The 23,388-nt window shown below is 30.3% G+C and overlaps 4 protein-coding genes and 1 long non-coding RNA gene across 5 annotated transcripts; 2 read left to right on the top strand and 3 right to left on the bottom strand.

Annotated features, from left to right (window-relative positions):
* The first annotated feature begins 70 nt into the window (after positions 1 to 70).
* On the top strand, positions 71 to 5,521 carry Oseg1 (intraflagellar transport protein Oseg1). Its single transcript, XM_075731265.1, has 16 exons — positions 71 to 730; positions 783 to 1,013; positions 1,067 to 1,277; positions 1,333 to 1,482; positions 1,552 to 1,737; positions 1,795 to 1,936; positions 2,005 to 2,063; positions 2,121 to 2,570; positions 2,660 to 2,785; positions 2,851 to 2,972; positions 3,043 to 3,576; positions 3,643 to 4,201; positions 4,306 to 4,409; positions 4,508 to 4,785; positions 4,852 to 5,249; positions 5,305 to 5,521. The coding sequence occupies exons 1-16, from the start codon at positions 672 to 674 to the stop codon at positions 5,383 to 5,385; spliced, it is 3,690 nt and encodes a 1,229-aa protein (XP_075587380.1). The 5' UTR covers positions 71 to 671; the 3' UTR covers positions 5,386 to 5,521.
* On the bottom strand, positions 5,251 to 6,587 carry LOC142597542 (uncharacterized). The gene is made up of 2 exons (XR_012832245.1): positions 6,064 to 6,587; positions 5,251 to 5,360 (listed from the first exon to the last, which is right to left on the bottom strand). It is a non-coding gene; the product is annotated as an uncharacterized LOC142597542 (long non-coding RNA).
* Positions 6,588 to 16,254: 9,667 nt separating this feature from the next.
* On the bottom strand, positions 16,255 to 20,398 carry LOC124492737 (RNA-binding protein 5). Its single transcript, XM_047055717.2, has 13 exons — positions 20,183 to 20,398; positions 20,021 to 20,108; positions 19,426 to 19,866; positions 19,292 to 19,361; positions 19,148 to 19,221; positions 18,970 to 19,080; positions 18,766 to 18,895; positions 18,065 to 18,630; positions 17,408 to 17,989; positions 17,250 to 17,324; positions 16,997 to 17,176; positions 16,780 to 16,888; positions 16,255 to 16,717 (listed from the first exon to the last, which is right to left on the bottom strand). Exons 1-13 carry the CDS (start codon positions 20,218 to 20,220, stop codon positions 16,650 to 16,652), a joined length of 2,532 nt encoding a protein of 843 aa, XP_046911673.2. The 5' UTR covers positions 20,221 to 20,398; the 3' UTR covers positions 16,255 to 16,649.
* A 415-nt stretch (positions 20,399 to 20,813) lies between these two features.
* cpa (F-actin-capping protein subunit alpha) lies at positions 20,814 to 22,682 on the top strand. Its single transcript, XM_047055721.2, has 7 exons — positions 20,814 to 21,206; positions 21,283 to 21,346; positions 21,412 to 21,463; positions 21,517 to 21,580; positions 21,641 to 21,942; positions 22,014 to 22,170; positions 22,238 to 22,682. The coding sequence occupies exons 1-7, from the start codon at positions 21,165 to 21,167 to the stop codon at positions 22,439 to 22,441; spliced, it is 885 nt and encodes a 294-aa protein (XP_046911677.1). The 5' UTR covers positions 20,814 to 21,164; the 3' UTR covers positions 22,442 to 22,682.
* Positions 22,560 to 23,328, bottom strand: Sld5 (DNA replication complex GINS protein Sld5). The gene has a single exon (XM_047055722.2). It carries the CDS (start codon positions 23,323 to 23,325, stop codon positions 22,669 to 22,671), a length of 657 nt encoding a protein of 218 aa, XP_046911678.1. The 5' UTR covers positions 23,326 to 23,328; the 3' UTR covers positions 22,560 to 22,668.
* Between the last annotated feature and the right edge of the window lie 60 nt (positions 23,329 to 23,388).

Here is a 23,388-nt window from a genome sequence, read left to right as displayed (position 1 = left end):
AAAACGTCCATTATGAAAAAGTCAATCATGTGATTTTTTTTCTCTGTTGCATTCTCTTGCGAGAATTTTTACAACCAATTTGTATTGGCCCGGTCAATTGGATTGATTGATGACAACAACTTTACGGCAACAAACCATTGGAAAATTTTCCTACAATCTATCATCAATAACAATGGCGGCAAATATCCGAAAGGAAATATTCAATTTCTATCGATCCGTAATACGAATGACAAAAAATTGGAAAGCAAAAAATGAATCCAATACTGAAATTGAAATCCAGTTCATCAAAACGATGGCTCGTCAAATGGTCAAAGAATTACAAACAATACAAAACAATGACAATAATCAACAGATGATGAAACGATTGAATGAAATGAATAAATGGCTTCAAGTATCTCAACATTATGGTATACCATATGAACGACCTTATCATCTACCGATGGGATCAATGCGAAAAATGCGGCCAAAATTGTAACAATTTGTATGTGAATTTTTTTTTTTGAAAAGTTTTGTTTTTTTTTGTCAAATGTTGTTAGTAACCGTCATGGCAACCTTTCCTGGTTGCTATTGTGGATATTTATTTGTCATAATAATAAAAAAAAATTCAAAAACAAACCACAACATTCAATTTTTGATGTTATTCAATCAATTTAAATTGTTTTCTAAAAAAAATGAAATCAAATCTATTGTGGCAATATCAGTTAAAAGATAAAGATAATCAACCACTATGGTAAGTTGTAATGATGAATGTTGAAGAATTGAATTTTTATTTTCATTTTTAGCATCTATGATTTAGCCATTTCACCGGATGGAAATTTATTATTGGCTGTAGCTGATCAAAAAATCTATGTTTATGATATTTTAAAAAAATCATTGATAGAATCATTGAAAGGCCATAAAGATAATGTTTATTGTATATGCTATGCACATGATGGTAAACGTTTTGCAACCGGATCAGCTGATAAACAAGTGATTATATGGACATCGAAAATGGAAGGCATTCTTAAATATTCGTAAGTGACTTGTGTGTTTCATTCTCTCATCTCATTGATTCATTCTCGCGCAGACATAATGATTCGGTTCGATGTGTACAATATAATCCAACATCATATCAATTATTAAGTTGTACATCATCAGATTTTGGTCTTTGGTCACCGGAACAGAAAAATGTTACGAAAATTAAAGTAACAAGTCCAATCAATTGTTGCTGTTGGAATGAAGATGGTATCATATTTGCACTTGGATTCAATTCCGGTCACATTTCGATCAGATTCAAAGTAAGATTTGTTGATTTTCTTTAAAAAAAAATTATTATTTATTCCAAATTGATAGAATGGTGATGAAAAAATGAAAATTGAACGCAAAAATGCCATCTGGGGTGTACTGTTTTTCAAAACAAATGATGAAAAAATGGAAGATAGATTATCAGTAGTGGATTGGTCAACCAAAAGCATTTCCATATATGATGTGGATGGCAATCAGGTTTTTTATCTTTTTTTATGGTTTGATAACTAATGAATCAATCGAATGTTTTTTTTTCTGAAACAACAGAATGTTCAGGAACGAAACATTGGTTATGATCCACTATTCATATCATCATTATTGGGAAATGAATTTTTTCTTATCGGTGGCACAAATAAACAGGTGATCGTTTATACGGTCGAAGGAATCGCTCTCGATACAATTACCACAAAAGAATCGTGGATATGGTGCTGTAAAGCTCATGGAAATCGAATGGTATGATTAGTGATTGAATCAATTATTTATTTTTTGTTTGATTTTTTTTCCCGAAAGGCAATCGGCTGTCAAGATGGTACTCTATCAATGTATCAAATATCAACAATGACCGTACAATGTTTACATGAACAACTTTATGCATATCGTCATTCATCAATGACGGATGTTCTAGTCCATCAATTGAATACGAATGAAAAAAGTATGAATCATTACATAATTCAATTCTTTTTTTAAGAAAAAAATTCTCTCATTTCCCACATTTCATAGCACTTATCAAATGTAGAGATTTGGTGAAAAAGATTGCTATTTATAAGACATTATTGGCTGTAAGTTTCCATGTCATTTCATTTCGTTATTACTACATGTTATTTCACAATCTATAGATTCAACTAGCAAAACGTATAGTTCTTTATGAATGCAACAATGAAGGAAAACTAAATTATCGTATCAAAGAGAAAATCAATACAGAAACGATCAATGATTGTACAATGATCAGGTTATGTTCATCGAATCTGATTATCGTTCGCGATGAGAATGTAATACAATCATTAAATTTCAACGGAAAATTGGAAAAAGAATGGAATTTTAAATCATCCATTAAATATTTGAAAACAATCGGTGGTGTACCTGCCAAAGAATCATTATTGATCGGTCTTAAAGATGGCCAAGTATTGATGATTTTCATATCGAATATTATACCGGTTGAGCTGATTAAAATTGGTAATCCGATTCAATATATTGATGTCAGCATGAAACGACAAAAAGTTGCCATCATTGATGATAAAAATAATTGTTTGGTGTATGATTTACGTAACAAACAACTTATATTTGAGGTTTTTATTTTTGTTCAATATGACGATAATCATCTTTTTGTTCACAAAAAAAATAATATATGCCACCCTTTACCATGTTGCGAATACAGGAACCAAGCGTAAAAAGTGTTGTTTGGAATAGCCGTTTCGATGATTTGCTTTGTTTTGCTGGATCTGGATTTGTAGCAATTAAAATGGCAAATATTCCTATGCAAACAATCGAGTTTTCCGATCAGGTAAGATTTTGTTATTGTGACAAATGGTGTTATTTAATGAATACTTTGCTTCTTTTTTACTCTAGGCAAATGTAATTGGATATTCGGGCAATAAAATCTATCTACAATACAATGATATGAAAATTATTTGCCATGAAATTGCCTATTCCAGGATATTATTGCATTATATTCAGCTGAATAAATTCACGTATGTTTCATTCAATCATTTATCCGATTGACAGATGTATTATTTATGTTTTGAAACAAAAAAAAATTAGTGAAGCATACCGAATAGCATGTTTGAATGTGACATATGAAGATTGGCAAATGTTAACAAATCAGGCTATGAATAAATGTGAATTTTCAATTGCACGAAAATGTTTCCAACGAAACAATGATTGGCCATATAATGAATTGTTGTATTCGTATTTTCAACAAACGGATTCGATATCGAATGAGAATCGAAAACAATTATTATTGGCTAAATATCTAGCATATAAAGGACTGTTTGCTGAATCGGCAAAATTATATAAAAAGATCAATGCACTACATTTAGCATGGGAAATGTTTACCGATCTTCAAATGTATGATCAGGCTAAAGAATATGAAAATCATCAAAATCAACAGGTTTCATCATTATCAGTAGCAACAGCGGACAATTTCACCAATCAACAACAACAACAACAACAAAGACGACAACAATCCAGTAACAACAATGCTTTCAATGATTTACAAACATTGAGTAAAGTTTGCATTGCAAAAGGTGATTATGAAAAAGCATTTGAAATAATTTCAAAAAGTGATGCCAACAGGTTAGTAAAAAAAAAATCAATTTCAGATGAAGGAATTACTCAGTTAATTCGATTGAATTCAAACAGTATCGTATCATTTGCCGAACAAATCGATAAAGGTGAAATTAAATTATTAAATTTAATTGCCGAAAGTTTTCTAAACAAACAAGATTATGTGAATGCCATACAAATTTATCGTAAGATTGGTGATTTCAAAAGTTTAGCACTTACCTATATACACAATAATCAATGGGAAGAAGCATTGAAAATTTGTAACGATATACCATTAATGAAACAAGAAATTTATTTTCCATATGCAATGTGGTTGGCTGAAAATGATCGATTTGCTGAAGCACAAAAAGCATTCTATGAATCAGGAAAATATCAGGAATCCAAACAAGTATTGGAACGTTTATTGAAAAATTCAATAATTGAAAATCGTTTCAATGATGCAAGTTATTATTCATGGCTTTTGGCCAATCATTGTAATCAGATTTACAATGACCAACAAAATGATGATGAACAACAAAACAACAACAACAATAACAGTAACAACAACAAGAGGAAAATCGAAATGAATGATTGGCAAAAATTACATGAACAAGCCGAAATCTATCATGCATATCAATATATTTACAAATATATCGTATGTATAATAATAGTGATGATTTTGTTGGCGGTTTATTCACAATCGGATTGTTGTTGTTTTTTTTTTTGTTTTTTTTTGTTCAATTTCAATTACAATACAAGGAAGAACCATTCACATCGGTTTATGCTGAAATCCTTTTCAATTCGGCTTTATTTCTATTCCAATACATAGATGGAGATCTATTACCACAAGCTGTTTCAATGCCGTATGTGTATTATATATTTTATTCATTTTCAAAAAAATCAAATCAAATGGATTTAACGACAAAAATTCATTTTATTATTTACAATATTATTTCACCAGGTACATTCTATTTGCATTGGCTAAATTGGGCAAAACATTGGGCCATTATAAATTGGTTAGAATTGCATATAAAAAATTGAATAATCTTCGATTACCGGATAAACTATCGGAATCGATTCAAATTGGTAGCATTGAAATTCGTACAAAACCATTCGTTGATGCAGAAGAATTGTCACTATTCTGTTATCGTTGTTCATCACAATATTCATTGATCAATGGTAAATTGAATCGTTGTGTCAATTGTGATCATAGATTTATACATTCATTCTATTCATTCGGTTTGTTTGTTTGTTTGGGATTCTATGAAAAAAATTGATTAATAATTTTAAATTGATAATGAATAGATATCTTACCGTTAGTTGAATTTGAAATCAATATTTCAGAGGAAAATTTCCAGAAAATATTGGATTCAAATAGTGATGATAATGATGATGGTGGCGATAAAAAATCATCATTCGACCAACGACAATCACCACGACGACGAACATCATTGGTAAACGATTCTGAAGTGTTCACCAATGATTTATTATTGAATGAAAAAACTGAATCTGAACAACTGACCATTAATTTTGGCGATGAAATCAATCCCGAAACGAATGTGGCCATTTTGAATGAAAAATATCTTGATCAATTGAATCATTCAAATGTCATCATTGTACAGGATAATGTTTCAGATCGAAATCATTATTATTTGAATATGATGCCCGAAATTGGAATCGTTGCTTGTCCATTCTGTCATAAGGTTTGTTTATATCAATCTTTTATATCAAAATTTAACAATATAAATTTTCCCACAGTTTTTCTACAATGATGAATATGAATTTCAAATTCTAAAAAATGGAAATTGTCTCTTCTGTAGACAAAAAAAATTTGATTAAAATAATTCAAAATGAAATTGATTATTAAATAAATGATGAAATTTCTCTTTAAACACAATAATTGACACTTTCACAATTCTTGTGCAATTAACATTTTTTAAAAAAAATAAATTCGGAAATTATTTCCACACAAAAATGTGCCAGTGCCAAAATTTTGTGCAAAGACTTTGGCTAAAAGAAAAAAAAATTATTGAATAACAGGAAACACAGGAATATTGTACGATTGAATGATTGATGAAATGCATTTTCTTTGGCACTCAAGAATCCACCCAATTCAGTTTTTTTTTCATTTTTTTATATTTGATTATTTTTTTTTATCTGGTCAAAAGTGGCGAACTCTTCCAGTGCCAAGGAAAATGCACTATTTAGAAATTTGAAAAAAATGAAATGTTTGCAGTATAGAGAAGAAAGCGATCATCTAATGATGATGATGATGATAGAATGAAAGAAAGGTAGACATATCGATAGCCGTTCTTCAAAGCACTAAAGAAGCCACGGAACATTATTTAAATTTTTTTTTCTTTTCATTTTTCATGAAATGAATTGAACAATAGCCGTGAATTCTTCTAGTGCCATTAAGAAAGACCATGTCAATAAACTAAATGTTGTGTTCGTGGTCGTCATCATTGTCGTTCAATTGTGTGTGCGTGTGTGTGTGTGTATGATAATGATCATTACCTGATATATGTGTGTAGTGAAGATATTAGATGGTGTCATTTGCGCGGCTATATAGATGTTTTCATCATCATCATCATCATCCAAAAACATTGAATTGAATGATGAATTGAAACCACCGGCGGAATTGATGAAAATGATGATTATGTTGAATGATCAAAATAAAGAATCAGCCAAAAATAGACGATCATCATCATCATACAAGTTGCATAACAAATTATCGGCAATGTTCTTATCTAAATATCGCCATAGGATGTGTGTGTGTGTATATGATGATTTGAAGAATCAGACAAAAAAAAATAATCCATCGATTCATCGTTGTCCGAATAGTGGTGGCGACGGCAGCGGCGGTGGTGATGATGATGAAGAAACAAAATCACGCAACGATTACCATTACCATCATCAAGTGATCTGAATATAATGATGAAAATGGATAGCCTGTTGTTGTGGTTATGAAATGATATAAAAAAAAAGAAATGGACATGGACATTTTTTTTAATAATTTGAATCTTGTTCAATAATAATATTTTGAGGCACCACACACACACACATACACAAATACAAATCAATCTAGTGTATCATTGATGATTATAGATAACAACAAAAACAAAAAAAAAACAAAATCAAGTTCAAAACAATAACAATACAAAATAGACAGAAAAAAAAAAACAACAGTTTGGAAAAAAGCAAGAAAAAATTTTTTTCTCTTTGACTTAAACTTTAGACTGAAAAAATACACACATATAGATGTAGATGTCATGATTTTGATGATTTTACAAACACTACAAATGCAATGCAATTAGACCATTTCTTTTTTTTGATGAACATGATGACGATAATGGTCCAAAATGATCACTCTTTTTTTTTGTACTTAACGTCCGTATAGAAAAACAAAAGTTTTCATCATCATCGTTGTTGTTCAAAGACACGATATGGCCATAATCAGCAATTATTATTTTAACCATATCATCATCAGCTAATAATAATGGTTGACATTATGCAACAGGCATGTAATGCAAAAAAAAATGTACTGGTGAGATAATTCACCATTGACCAGTCAACCAGAAATCATCATATACGCTCGACAAGTTAATGTTTTAAATGTGATGATCAGGAAGACTTGTACGAATAATGAGTCACATGATGTTCGATCCACAAACAACGTACATGATGATGAATTCATATGGTATGACAATATTGTTGTGTATGTATAGCCTATTTATTTATACAGAGATTATCAAACAAACAAAAACAAAAAACAAATAGAAAACCTATTCACAAACAAACACACAAAACATACACACATATTTTATTCGCTTCACTTGTCTAAATAACTAGCAACCTGGACACAAAAAACAAAAAAAAAAATTTTAAGGGTTAAGCCCAGTATACAAAAAAAAAATTATCAATTGATTTTAACAAACAAACAAAATAAAAAATAAAAACAAAACAAAACAAAGAGAATGAGAGATTGTTTTATTTTTATTGAAACAGCTTATGACGACGACAACGACAACAACCATTACATCTGATCAAATGATCATCATAATGATGATGATGATGATGATTATGTGAATAGCGAGGAACGACATACACACAAAAAAACCGTCGACAATTTAACTGTTTTCAAATTACTACACACAGACATATTAAATGTTTTCAATAATAAATAATTATAATCAAATGACCAGAAAACATTGATAGTTTCCAATTAAATTCGAATTAAACTTACACACACACACACACATCATCATCATCATCATCATTGTAATTAGATCGAAAATTTTTCTCTGTCGCAAAGTGTTGATATTATTGATGATGATGATGATGGTCATCACCAACTAATCATAAACTATCATCATCATCATTCATTCATTCATTCATTCACAATCGAAAAAAAGTAGTAATGACAAACGATCATTTAAAAAAGATTCTTTTCATTCATTCAAGATCATCATCATCATCAAGATGGTTGTGCACCATTCAATCAACCAGCAAACAGTTCATAATGTTGTTGTTGTTGGTGGTGGTTCTTCTCAATATTAAATGAAACAAAAACAAAAAACATCGTCAAATCAGCCGATAAATCAGCAATAAAAATTAAACCGATGATATGTTGTTGTTGTTGTCGATGATGATGATGATGATTCTTTGATTGAACGCTTCTTGTTTGTGTGGAATGAAAAAAAATATAAACTTTTTTTTCTTTCTTTTTTTCCACCGACTACTAAATGGTTTTTCTTTTCGAATATGGCTAGCCAATACAAATGATGAATTTAAACGACGAATTTTTACAAAAGAAAAAAAAACAGATTACATACAGTTGTTGTATTACAGACTTTTTGTTAAATATCTCTTTCTCTCTCTCTCTCGCTCTTGCTGTGTTTACAAATCCATCACTTGGCTAATGAATTGATAGTGGAAAGGTTCAATTGTTATTGGCGACAAATAATAATAATAATAATAATCGAATGGTGGATGAAATTCGAAACCGATGGATTTTTTTCCATGAAGAAGAAAAAAAAGAAAAAAAAACATTCATTGATTTCAATCGGTCAAAATAGATAGAAGAGAATAGGATTCGATCAATGATGATGATGATGATGATGATGATAATGATAATGATGACCAAGGACACAATGATGATAAAAAGGGAAAAGGTCACTGGCCGTTTCGGTCTATGTCTCTTATTCTTGTTCACAAAAAAAATGGTTGTCATTATTATTATTATCTGAAAGGGGGGAAGTTTGTTACGTAATTCATCAACTTTTTCAACAACAACAAAAAAAATAAAAAATAAAAATCATATAAAAAAAACTATAAGCTAAATACACAATGGTAAATATATACCTATATATATATTGTCTATAATAATTCATTTTTAAAACCTAGGGAAAAAAAGGTATCTAAATTAAAAAAAAACGAATACATAGGCGACGAAAATTTACGCAAGAATGCGCTTCTGCGATTGATGGATGGCTGACTAACAAACTGACGATGATGATGATCATCATAATCATCATCATCATCATGATAATATAATAGTGGTGTGTGGTTCTGTGTGTGTGTGTGTGTATGGTGATCTCTGAACCATGGATACTGAATGAATGACTGACAACGACGATGGACGGAATGTTGATAATGTTTCATTCTCATTCACATTCTTTTTTTTGGATTCAAGAGAAAAAAAAACAAAAAAAAACTAATGATAAAACTCTAAAACAATTTTCATTATAAATAATCATCATTTGTTTGTTAGATAAAGCGTAAATGGAAATACAAACATTAAAAACCATACCTTGGAATAAGATGACATACACACACACACACACACTAATCAAATCAATGGACCAATCAAGCAATCAGGTAATGGTGATCAACCAAAAAAAAAAGAGATAGAGAGAAAAAGAACAACAAACGAATCGTCATTTTGATTCCAATTTCCAATCTACTACCTGTGTGTGTGTGTGTATGTGTGTGTTCGTTATACAAATGATTGGCGATAATTAAAATTGAATTTTTCGATTTCCACAACAACAACACAATACAAATATAATTTTTGTTTTTTCTCTCATTTTCAAAATAAAGAAAATTTATTCGAATCATTCCTATTCATATTATAGGTTTGTGAAAAAAAACCAAAAGAAATAAATATAATGAACAATCAACCAAAAAAAAAAAAACAGTTCAACAGAAAAAGAAAAAAATTCAGAATCAAATGACTTGACGGATCGATCAATCGATCGAATAAAACGGCCATGCATGCAACACACACACACACACACACATCGAACCGGAGAAAAAAACACATTTATATTCGTTTTTTATTATTATTATTCTCAATCTCAAAATGAAACACACAACAAACAAACAAAAAAAAATGACAAAAACCGAATCGAAATCGAAATGAAATGAAATGCAAAAAGAAACAAAAAAAAAAAACAACAAAAACTTGGCTTTGTTTGTCACATAATAATAACAGGAGTAGGGTAACCAAGGTAACTTGTTGTTCATTGGTGGTGGTGGTGGTGGTGAGAATACTGGATCAAATTTTTCTTCTTTTTCAATCCAAGAATAATGATGATGAGTTTTTGTTTCAAACAATTCAAATGAAAGAGAATATTACACGTACAAAAAAAAGAGAAAAAATAAAATGGATCGATCGTTGCAGCATAAACACAACACACAATCCGGATACGGAAATTTATTCATTCTTTTTCAGGATATTCATCTCATTATTACTACTACTACTGTTGGTTCGTTGTTTAGTTCAATATTTATATCGTTGATCAATAATATTGAGGAGTGTGTGTGTGTCATAGGTCGAACGTCTGAATAGTTGAATGACAGCTGGTTTTTGGTTTTTTTTTATATAATTATAATCATCATTATCGATAAATACCGTACACACACACAAATCGAATATGTACGTTATGTGTTTTTTTTTAATTTTTCATTCTTCACGATTAATAATCAATCAATCAATAATAATTATAATTTTCAAACATTCAATAAAGAAAAAAAACGACGATAATTTACATTCAATCTAAGGTTGTTGTTCATGGTTAAAATTTGAAATAACAGCACCAACAACACCATCTGTCATCCGGTTTATCATCATCATCATCACCATTCTTACTAATTAAACATTTTGAAAATTGTCATCATCCACATTGGATAATAATGATAATGATGATGATGATCAATAATAATAGGATAGGCACCATACATAAAAAAAACAACGACAACGACAATAATTGACTGATGGCTTCTTCATCTTTTTTTTCTTCTCAAATGTTGATTTGGATTTTCTTTTTACTACGCAAACACACACACACACAAACACATTACATTTATAATGACAAACGATTGTCACTTTAATCATCAACAAACAAACAAAGCACAGACCAATTATCAACATTCTGACTTCTTGTATTTTTTTTTTTCTTCTTGTTTTTTGGATAGCCCCACAAATCGGGTGCACCTTTTTTTTACCAATAAAAAAAACTGAATGAAAATGAGCATCAAATTTTTTTTTTTTTTTGATTGTTTTCTCTATGCGTGATGAACATTTCGTTTTTCTCTTTCTTTTCCCCAAACATTTACTCTTTTATATATGTGAATGAATGTAATGTTTTCTTTCTTTTTGAAAACAAACGAACACCAGAATGACAGAACAATCAACAGCCAAAAAAAAAAGATACTAGCCACTGTTTCGGTTTATATTTGACGACAAAGAAGAATCAGTGAACAGTGAAAAAAGATTGACAAAAAAAAAAGAAATTCCAAGAATAAATAGGGTTTGGATGATGAATTTTCATCATTCAATTTGGGCTGTTCAAATCGGACATGATGATGAAAGTCCAAAGTGAATGATGATGATTATGACGACGATGATCAGTGGGAAAAAAAACAAAGAAAAGAAGAGGGCCAAGTCAAAAAAAAAAGATTGTCTACGGTTGGCTCCACATCACTAGTCACATGTGACAAAAAAAAATGTGATCACATAACCCCTGTTTCGATTATCATCATCATAGATTTTGTCTTGTTTTGTTGTGTGTGTATGTATGAGTGTTTGGTAATTAAAATTCAAACAACAAAAAAAAGTACACTAAACATATTCGTCGACACTAATTAATGGAAAAATTTTTCATTTTCTGGAGCTACCTTATTGCTTTTTTCTGCCAATCTTAATTCGATTCAACCATTGATGATAATGATTATGGTTCGTTAGCCTATTATATAAGTGTGTGTGTGTATGTGTGTAATTATTATTGTTTCAAAGATGAAAAATTTTGTAATTAAAATTAAAATGTACTAAGACAATCATCAAGTACAATTTTTTTTCTCTCAAATTCAAAAATCAATGATGCGATTCAATGATAATCAATCTAATCAATCAATCAAAGAATGTGTGTGTGTGTATGGTGATGATGATGAAAAAACCTAGTGAACCACAAACAACAAGAAAACAATTAGATCAACAAAAAGGATCATCATCGATAAAAGCAATGTGAATGAAAAAACTGGACATCAGGAAAGAAAAAATAATCACCAATATGTAAGATTTAACAAAAAAAAACTCAATAAAGCAAAAAGAATTTTTTTTGCAGAATTCACTTACCACCACCAATAAAGAAAGGCCGAAAAAAACCAAGAAAGTTGATCGAGCATCGAGAAAAAAAAACGTGGATGTGAATTGCATGCCATACATACAAACATAATCATCAACATTCATAAAATAATAGCAATCATCATAAAAAATCACAATAATAATAAGGACGCGGTAAAGATGATAATACTACTGGACGGCAATTGTCGTCGTCGTGGTTGTGGTGGTGGTGGCGGTGGTTTTTTCAAAAAAAATGGCTTAAATTGCTGCAAACATACAACAACAACAACAAAAAAGTGATTATTACACAAGAGAATGGGCTGATATTATAAGGAAGGAAAAAAGTGGACGAAAAACCACGAACCAGATGATGATGATGATTAAATTCTCGTTTTTCTAAACTTTGTGTTTGCTATAATTTTCGAAAAAAAAAATTTTTTTTGTGTATTTCTCTCTTTGAAATGAACAATCATTGTTGTTAACTGTGGGAACCATTTGACATTTGTGTTATTTGTTATTGTTGGATTCTATTAATTCTAACCATATTCTACACACATCACACAATCCACATTTAAATGAATGTTGAATTTTGACCATCATAATTTTTTACATTTTACTTTCACACAAATTTCAATATATCGATTGATTGTTACCTGACAAATGATAATTGGAAATTAATAACGGAAATGTCAAAAAAACGAAGTTAAAAATAAATTTGTTTGTCGATAAATATTGTTGTTGTTGTTGATTAAATAAGACAAAATAGCTATCTTTCAGTGAAATCTAAACAGAAAAAAAATCGATTCATACACAATATTTGATAGGCAATACACACAAACACAAAGGTAAAAAATGACTATACAATGGTTAGTTGTTTTTTTCTTTTTTTTTTTGGTTGTGTAGTTGACGAGTCGCCTACCGGCCGGCTGCTTAGTTAGTTGGATTCGGTATTCTGGATCACTATAATAATGATAATGGAAACCTAGCCACTAACACCAACACCAACAACCAACCAATGAAGAAAAAAAACGACCAACCAAAACTTAATGACAATCAGTGTAAAACAAAAAAAAACGAACAACCGTTTGTGATATATAGATCTCCCATATATCGAGAATATTTTAGAATAGGGTAGAAACCTGAAACAAAACAAAAAAGACCAGAAACAACAAAAAAACTACCAACAAAAAATCATGGTTGTCAATGGAGCCACAAACACATTTTCTACACACACTCTATATTCTCTATCTACGACACACACACACACACAAGAACATTCTACTATCTATAACATTTTTTTTTTTTTTTGATTTTCTGGATCGAAAATGTTACCGTTACCGTACATGGTGATAATAATAAAATAATGATAATCGTCATCATAATGATAATAATAAACTAGTGTATATTTTCTTTGGTTACCGGTGGCAATACTCACTCAATACACACGCACACATCAAAAACATACGTTCATCTTGACAACAACAACAACAAAAGAAATAAATTAGATGACGATAGTGATGAAATAAAATGAAATAATGGGAACATACCTGAAAGAATGAAAAAAAATCGGTGATGCTCATTTTTGAATGATCAAATCCGAATCAATTATCGTACATATTTCACAATATCTTCATGATTCAAAAATGTAAATTTCCATTACATTACATGTTGTATGTATGTAGCATCATAAATGAAGGCCGGCGCCGGAACCACATGTTTTTATTATAGCCATTTGTTGTTGTTGTTGTTGTAGATGTTTACCACCACAACATACACACACAAATAGTACACATGTTGTTATTGATCGATAATAATATCACACACACATCTGCTGTCATGATGACACAAGGCAACACAGATTTTTTTGATTCTAAAATCAAAAAAAAATGTATCAAAAAACGGAAATAATTTCATCTACCGGTATAGTGTGTGTGTGTGTGAGAGAGAGAGAGAGAGAGAGAGAGAGAGCTAGAGAAGTTGAAGAAAAAAGAATGACAATGGCAATGGCATTGATGTGTTTTTGTCGCAGCATTTTAATGATGATGATGATGTGACAATAAAATTCAAACAACTCTACAAACGACCATCGTCATGAATGAATAGTTGGATTCTAAATGACAATGATGATGATGATGATCATTCTATCTATCTCTACCTACCATTACTACCAACCAACCAACAAACAAACCATCCATCCATTTATTCATTCATTCGACTATCATCAACCAAAATACAGAATATATACATCCTCCTATCTCTTATGATCAAATCAACCAACCAACCTACCAACAATGATGATGATCGACCAACCAACCAACCAACCAAAACAACAAACATTTTTTTTCATTTTAAAAAATTACAAAAAAAGGTGCACGCGCGCAAACAACCAGAAAAAAAATAAAAAGGAAAAAAAGGTATTGTTTCTTTGGCCACCTCCCACCTTTTTTTCCCCCACTACTACCACAACCATCATCATCATCCGTTCTCCCTCCACAGTATAATTCACATTTCTGTTTTTGTCATTTTTTTTTTATTTTGTAGTGGTGGTATATATATAAACACACTGTTTTTGATGATGATGATTATTATACCTGGTGATGATGATGATGGCCAGGTATAATTTTATCTAACACACACACACACACATACATATGGCAGCTGTATATATGCTATATCTGTATTTCATTCAATCATTCATTGTCCCATCATTGGTTTCTCTTTCTCTCTATATTCATTTTGTCCATTTTATTCCATTCCATCTATATGACTATGTCTTTATGATGATGAAACTGTGCTATTATCATCATCATCATCATCAAGCCCACCATCATATACAATCAAAAATGCCCTGCCGCAAAATTCAATTCTTGATGACAATAGAATGGAATGGAATGAATATAGTGAGTATCAGAAAACAATAGAAAAAAAGAGAGACACCGAAAGAGAGAGAGAGAAACATAAACTGGGTATAAGGGAAAAAAATTGAATGGTGAGACTGAATTTTTTTTTTCGTTCGCTGTTGATCAAAATATATCTTCTCAATACACAAATAAAAGAATAGCAAGAAAGAGAGAGAAACAAAAATTGAACTATTGTTTCGTATATTCATTCATTCATTATAAAAATTCTTTTTCTGGGTTTACTAAATTCGCGGATACAAAAAAAAGATTATGTGAAGAGAAGCTTTAAAAAGGTTAGTGCGGCGCGTGCTTGTATATTATATCATCATCATATAAATTTCTTCAACGAAAAAAAAACAATTTGATGATCATCATCATCATGATCAATGTCCTCGTTCTCTCTCTCTTGAATATCTGGTTATCCTGGTTATACCCATCTCTCTTGCTCAATCTCAATCGAAAAAAAAGTTGTCGCCTGATTCGTCAAAGACAAACGACAAAAAGAGAGAGATAGAAAAGAAAAGAAAAAAAAAACAAGAAATAGTCATTTTCAGAGAAAGAGAGAGAGAGGGTATATATCATTGTAATGATGATTGTTCAAAAGCAGCGTAATTTGAGAGAGATAGAAAGAAAAAAAATACCTGATGTATCAAATGTTGATGTTGATGTTTTTTTTTCAACGATATTAAAATCAAATGCTTCAAGTAGTGGTAAAAAAATGGTCACAAACACACACACACACACCAATTTCCAATCAGCCAGCCATGGACAACAAAAAAATTTGTTGAAAAAAAAATAAAGAAATTGTTTTCTGCACAATTGTTTAAAAATAATGATGATGATGATGATTATAATGGATAACGAATAATAATGAAATGATGACAAAAAAAAATGAAACATCAAGTATGTATTGGCTCCAAAAAAAATGATCATCATCATCATCATCATCAATTTCGAATGTTTATTTCCACAAGTCCATTCATATATAACGGTGCATTATTACCACTTGTTGTCATTCATTCAAATCAAATATTTTCAACAACAACAAAAAAATTTATCATTTCAACAAAAAAATTTTTTTTTTATTTTCATTCATTAAAAAAAATGAACAATTTGTGTTTGTCACACAACCAACACAGGTCACACTACCACCTGTCATGATTGACCTATGCCAGCTGAATTGTCAATAAAAAAAGAATGACATGTTCATTATTACAATGTGTTCGACGACAACGACAACAAAACATGAAAAAGATCCGGTTTTTTTTATGTTTCTTTTGTTCCGAAATATAATTATTGTTTTTTTTTTGTCATTCATTTATTGAGTAACAAAAAAAAGATACGTGTGTGTGTATGTGTGTATGATGACAAAACAACAATTACAAATCAATTCATTATTCATATAAGTATGTGAGATCCTGGACAAATAATGATTTGGTACAGAAAAAAAACATATAAAAAATATATATATGATGATAGTAATAGAATAGAAAAATTGATCACACCGTTAACACACATTTTGATGATGCATGATGTTTATAACATAAAATGAAATTACAATTTTCCACGATTTGTTATTAATTGTCATTCATCTCTTTAAAACGTTGTAATGCTGTACGACGTACGGCTTCTTTATATGATTCTCCTATATAAATTTTTTGTTAATAATGAGAAATTAAATCGATTGATTCGAAAAAATTCACATACTTGAAAATGTTGCATTTTGATTTCCAAGACCAAGACCAGATTTTCGTCGTTCCACTTCAATAATACCAGACATGCCTTGATTAGATTTTCCTAAACCGGTTCCTTCGGTCTATTTTTTTTTTTTTTTTTGTTGTGTAGTGAGTATAGTGTGAGAATTAGAAAAAAAAGTAATTCAGGTTCTCATTTGAATTTTGATGATAACAAAAAAAAAACGAACCCAGCCCATAGCTTTAAGCATTCTGTTACCAATATTATCATCGGAAATGGGTGGTGGTGTTTTCTCCTTTAGCGGTGGTAGTGATTGTTTTTCCATTTCAAATTTTCGTTTAGAAAATTCCGGTGTATCATCGATACCATATTTATCTCTACGTTCTTTCGCTCTATCTCTATAGTTCATCTGTAATCACAGTAAAGAAAGAAAAATTATTGGATTTGTGAATCGAAAAATTTGTTGATAATTGTATCCATACTTCTCTTTCCACTTGTTCAACATGTTCCAATTGTTCATCGTTCAATAGTGTTTGTCTTAAAACAGATAAATTTGTCTATAATGGGGAGGGGGAAATTGAAATCGGAAAAAAACAAAACATTGTTCAAATAAAATGAACAGATTTGATTGTGGCAATACTTTATGAAGCCCAGAAAGTTGTTGATGTTTGGCCAATAATTCGCCACTATTGAATTGTCGTTTACAAAGCATACAGGCAAGACGATCACGATCGATTAATTTTTCCTCTTCCGCTTTGATTATTTCGAATGGATCAATGGTTTCTTTCATCAATTTTATAGAATCATCAGCCGTGGCCGATAATGAATTTGAGATTTGTTGTTGTTGTTTCTCAAAAATACGATAACTAATATTTGATGCTGACGAACATTCTGGTTCTTCTTCAGCATCTGTTTGAAACACTTGTGGCTTTGTTGACAATTCTTTTCGTTGTTGACTGCTGTTTGCCAATGTTTTTGCCCATTTTTCCATATCTTTTGCAATCTTTTTAGCAATTTTAGCCTTATCTGTTGTCTTTTCTTCCGTCGAAGACAATGTTTTTTGTTGTTGTTGTTGATTCGATTGATTAGATTTTGATTTATCATTTACAACAGTTTCTGCTGAGGTCACAATGCTGCTACTTTCATTTGTTGCTTGTCCATTACTATCAACGGTAATGTACACTTGATTAGTCGTATCGTAATACATATATTTTTGATTTTGCTTCCATAAAAAATAATCACAAGAAAAAAAATCATTAGAAAATAGAAACAAATGAACAATACACATTTTGCTCACCGAATTGTAGAAATATTGAGAATTTGAATCATAATGAAATCCTGTCGTTGAATCATAATAGAATCCAGAAGTGGCATCATAATGGAATGAATTGTAATCGGGTTGCGGGTATTTTGTATATTTAACACCATTCAATGTAACACTACCAAGATTTGGTTTTTTCGTAGCAGAACTAGCTGAAGAAGCCGTATTGGATGAATCATCAAGATTTTTCCATTGAGCAGCAGCTAATGCAGCTACAGCTGCATTTTGTAATGCCATCGATGTATTGTTTGCAATCAATGATGATGATTGTTGTTGATCGATTCGTTTACCATAGGAAATGGTAGCCAAATGATTATCGATAGTTAATCCACCATCATCTAATGATGTGATGATTTTGAACAATTCGGTTGCCTCATAAACACTGTGTAATTCTACACAACATGTATTCGTTGGTGGCAACGATAAATTCCTGTTGGCCATTATCATACGAATTGATTTTATTGGCAATGATGTCTGTGATCCAATCGTAGCCAAAACAGTTTCTTCGGTTGTTTTCGACGATAGATTTCCAATCAATAATACTTCATTATTTTTTTTGATCAATTTCGAAGATAATAACAGAAATTTTAGTAAAAAAATTTTTTATAGTATCCAGTTTGTTTGTTTTTTGTAGTAGTAGTTTTGTGTTATTATTAAAATATAAAATTTTTCAATACCATTGGTTGGTTGCCGTACGGTTATACTGTTGCTATTGTTATTGTTGTTGTCTTCATCGATCGGTGTTTCATCTTTACTTGTTCCACATTTAAAACATTCATCACGACGTTTAAAATTATTGATACCACACTATTAAAATCATAATAAAAAATTAATTTTGGTTTTCAACAAGCAAAAAAAAAAAAAAAAAAAAAAATACAAACCTTTGGACAGCTCCAGTCGCTTTTGAGAATACTTTTATCTATTGGTAAATTATCTTTGGGAAAACTATAATGTAATGTACATTCATATTCACCACCAAATGTTAAACAATCCTATCAATTCAATTCAATAAATATCAATATCAATATATCGAATGGATTTGTTATGTGTATATATTACTTGTGTCAATTCTTTCAATTGAGTAGCTTGTTCAATTGAAACAAATTCAATAAAGGCAAATCCACGTGAATGACCTATAAATAAATAATGAAATGAAAAGATGACAGCAGCAATTTCAAACATAAATTCAAAAAAAAATCTTACCCGTTTCTTTATTCTTCATTAATCGAACATCTTTTGGATATAGACCAAATTGATTGATTTCTTCCATTATCTATCGAATATCAGAAATAAATCATTCAATTCATAATAATCACAAACATTCAATATCTCATTACATTCTTGTCATTAATATGTAACGGAAGATTACGAATCATTAATGTATTATTTGGTTTCTCTTCACGGCGTTCTCGTTGATGATGATACTGCTGCTGCTGCTGATTCTGTTGCGGATATGATGAACGTTCATCATAATAATGTTCATCTGAATCCTGTTGATATCTGTTATTTTGATTATGATGATGATGAGAATCGTTTCGTTCATAGCTACGACTTCGTGATCTACGATCTCGATTCCTATCACGATGATTTTTGCTATATGATCGATGATTATGATGATGGTCTGATCCATCATCATCATCATTTTGTTGACGATATTTTCTATTATTATTGACATAGCCTTGTTGTTCGTCATTTTCATCGTAATTGGAATGTTGTTGTGTTGTTGTACCGTCATCATCAAAATCATTTCGATTCAAATGATGTTGTTGTTCCGAAGACTGGAATTAATTGAAGAGACAAGGATTTGATTATTTTAATTTATATTTTACATATTTCAATTTATTAATTTTTTGTTATGGAAATTTCACTCTAGAGATTGTCTCTGTTTTTTTTTTTTATTTTTTATTTTTCTGTAACACTGTCATTCCATACCCGACGACTATTTGAATATGATCGATGATGATGACGATGATGGCGATGGTGGTGGCCACGTTGTTTATCGTTATCACGTTCACGATAACTTGATTACAATACAAAAAGACAACCAAAAATCAAATCAATTATTTTGTAGATGCAAATTCATATGACCCTTACCTTTCTTTAGACCAGGAATCGGAATTTTTTCCCATCATAAATCCAAAAAAAAAATCCTGATAAAATTTCTATCTATTTACCACGTTAAACACAAACAAACAAACAAACGAACAAAAATTATTCACTTTTTTTTTCTTCGAGCACGATGGAATTGTTGGCTTTTTTTTAATTGTTGTTACAATGAAATAAATTTCCAATTTTTACTCAGCCATTTAACCAAACGCAAAGAGGGCATACATACGATTTTAATCGAATGCCCGATTCATACGATGCAAGTATTTTTATTTTTTTACACAAAATACAAAAATGGACAGGAAAAAAAATTGATAATTTTTTCTGTGATTTGTTGATGATGATAAAGAGATTTTTTTTTCCATTCACCACACTGCTGGTGACAGATCCGACAAATCAAACCAAACCAAACCAAACCAAACCAAACCAAACCAAAAACAAATAAACGAGCAACAATCTGCAAAACACACAGAATATTGGTTGGAAAAAAAAGAGGTGTGGATCGCAAATTTGCATGCACACACACACACTATATACACTATACACAACAATTGTGCATGCTGCTGGTGGCTGAGCAACATTACCAATATATACAAAAAAGGGGCTCTCAATTTACACACACACACGCATCACAGAACGCAGAACACCACAGTAAAGATTATCATCATTTTGTTTTTTTTTTTTGAGATATTTGATTTCGTTTTTGTTTTTGTGGTCTCATTAATCATCATCATCACCATCATCATCAGCAACCAGAGAAAGAATTTGTTTTCCTCGAGGGTGGATTGTACAAGAATCGAATCTGATCGTCAAGTTTTTTATTTTTTTAAAAATTTATTATTAAATTTTAAATCTGTCGTTTTGTTGTCGGTGTTTTCCGTTTTTGTTGTTGTTGTTGTTGCTGTTGCTGTTGTGTATATATCTCTGCAATCATCATCATCATCTTTAATTTTCATTCACGAAAAAAAATATGGCCAACGAAAATGATAATACGCTTGATGATTCAGACAAGGTATGTAAAAGTTTTTCGTCAACGAATCAATGTGTCTTAACTTAATTTAATTTTGGTTCAAATTGATTCTATTTAGCTTCGTATTGTAGCCGATTTTATTCTACATGCACCGCCTGGAGAATTTCGTGAAGTTTTTTCCGGTATGTTGATCTTGTTGTCATTTGTTGTTTATTTATTTTTTTCCGTCAATTTTCCCAAAAAAAAGATGTTCGTCAATTACTTAACAATGATGCATTATTAAAAGACAAAGCATGCAAGTATGTTGTTTTTCTCTTTTTTGAATTCGAATTGTAAAAAAATTTCTTTACAGCATTTTTGCTCAATATCGTAAAGATCAATTGACACCGGTCAATCTATCAAATGGAAATGAATTTGTAAGTGGTTTGTAACGAATGTATAAATTATCAATTTCATTCAATTTTCATTATATACAGGCTTTAATTACCGAATTTAATGATCTTGGTTCGAATCGTTTTTATGATCCGAAAACAAAAAAATCATTTAAATATGATTTTTTAACCGAAGAAACATCCGATCATTGTAATTGGGAACCAGATCAAACATGTGAATCATGGCGTTTAGCACTAGATGATGTTTGGTCAAATTATTGTTCAGATCATTATTATAAAGGTATTAGCTCGGTATTTGCCACCACCACCACCACCACTAATAATAATGATCAAATAACATTGAGTGCTTGTATTGAAGCTCATCAATTTCAGCCAAATAATTTCTGGTAAATGTGTTAATAAATCATTGGTTATTCATTTGAATAATTTTTTTATCAACATTGAATATTGACAACAGGAATGGCTTATGGAGATCAATCTGGATAATAACATTGAAACCGAATCGAAGTGAAGCGGAAATATTTGGTAAAATTAAAGCACAAGTTCATTATTATGAAAATGGTAATGTTCAACTTGTTAGCTTTAAAGAGATCAAAGAATTGATGAATTTTACGGTAAATTCTCACTATACATTTATATATATTCGTATTAATGAACTAATTAATTTACAACAAAAAAAAGGATGAAAAAAGTTTGGCAGAAAATTTTAAAAATATCGTTGAAGAAGCCGAAAATGAATATCAGATTGCCATCTCACAGAATTATCAAAATATGTCCGACACAACATTCAAAGCATTACGACGTGCATTACCAGTAACTAGATCAAAAATTGATTGGCACAAAATAATGAGCTATCGAATAGCGAACGATATTAAACAATCATAAACAAACAAACAAACAGCCACACAATTTCATCAGATAAATCAACGCTCGAACTTTGCAAAAAAACACACACACACACAATGATAAATTATTTTTTTCCCAAAAAACAAAACAGCAAACATTTTAAGCCATTTGATGATGATGATGATGAATTTTATTTTATTTTTTATTGATGATAAATATAATCAATCAATCAATTCAATTATTATTATTAATAATAAATAATATTCTTACATAAGCACAACATTATTCTGGCTACCACTATTGAGAATAAAATGCCGTATCGATGAATATGGTAGAAAATGAATAGATTGTGGTTCCAATGTAATCGATTCTTGTTCACCATCTTCACTATTGATTAATACGTCAATTTTTTTCAACGCCTTTACGAATACATAGGTATTATCGAATATTTCTTGATCATTTCGTGGCAATTCTAATAAACTAAATGTATGCGATGCATCTTTGATCGGTATGTTCAGCTTGCCCATAACGGATTCGGCAAGATAATTTTCCATATTCATAAAATAACTATCCAGATATTTTATTTCACCGGCTGACATTAATTTCTGTGCACGTTGTTGATCTGATTTCAATATCTTTATCATGGTAGCACAGTTTTGTTCAATTTTCTTGATACGAGTACGTAGATAAACATTTACCGTATATTGTAATCGATCAATTTCGGTTCGATGTTGTTCAATACAAAATGTTTCCAATTTATTTTTCAATCTCGAAATATTATTTTCCATATGTTCAATTTGTTCGATCATACAATCGACCAATGTTTCTTCATATTCCAATAATTCAGGACTTTCATTTTCATTAGAGATGACTTCAAGAAATTTACAATAAACTTGTTTCGGTGTTTCCAATGTATTTTCCATTTTTATTTTCGAAATAAAAAAATGATGATGATGATCACACTATTTTTTCAAGTTTTAAATTGT

Source organism: Dermatophagoides farinae, chromosome 1 (genome assembly GCF_024713945.1).
Source record: "Dermatophagoides farinae isolate YC_2012a chromosome 1, ASM2471394v1, whole genome shotgun sequence".
Taxonomy (NCBI): Eukaryota; Metazoa; Arthropoda; class Arachnida; order Sarcoptiformes; family Pyroglyphidae; genus Dermatophagoides; species Dermatophagoides farinae.
This window is presented reverse-complemented; position numbering and strand designations above follow the sequence as displayed.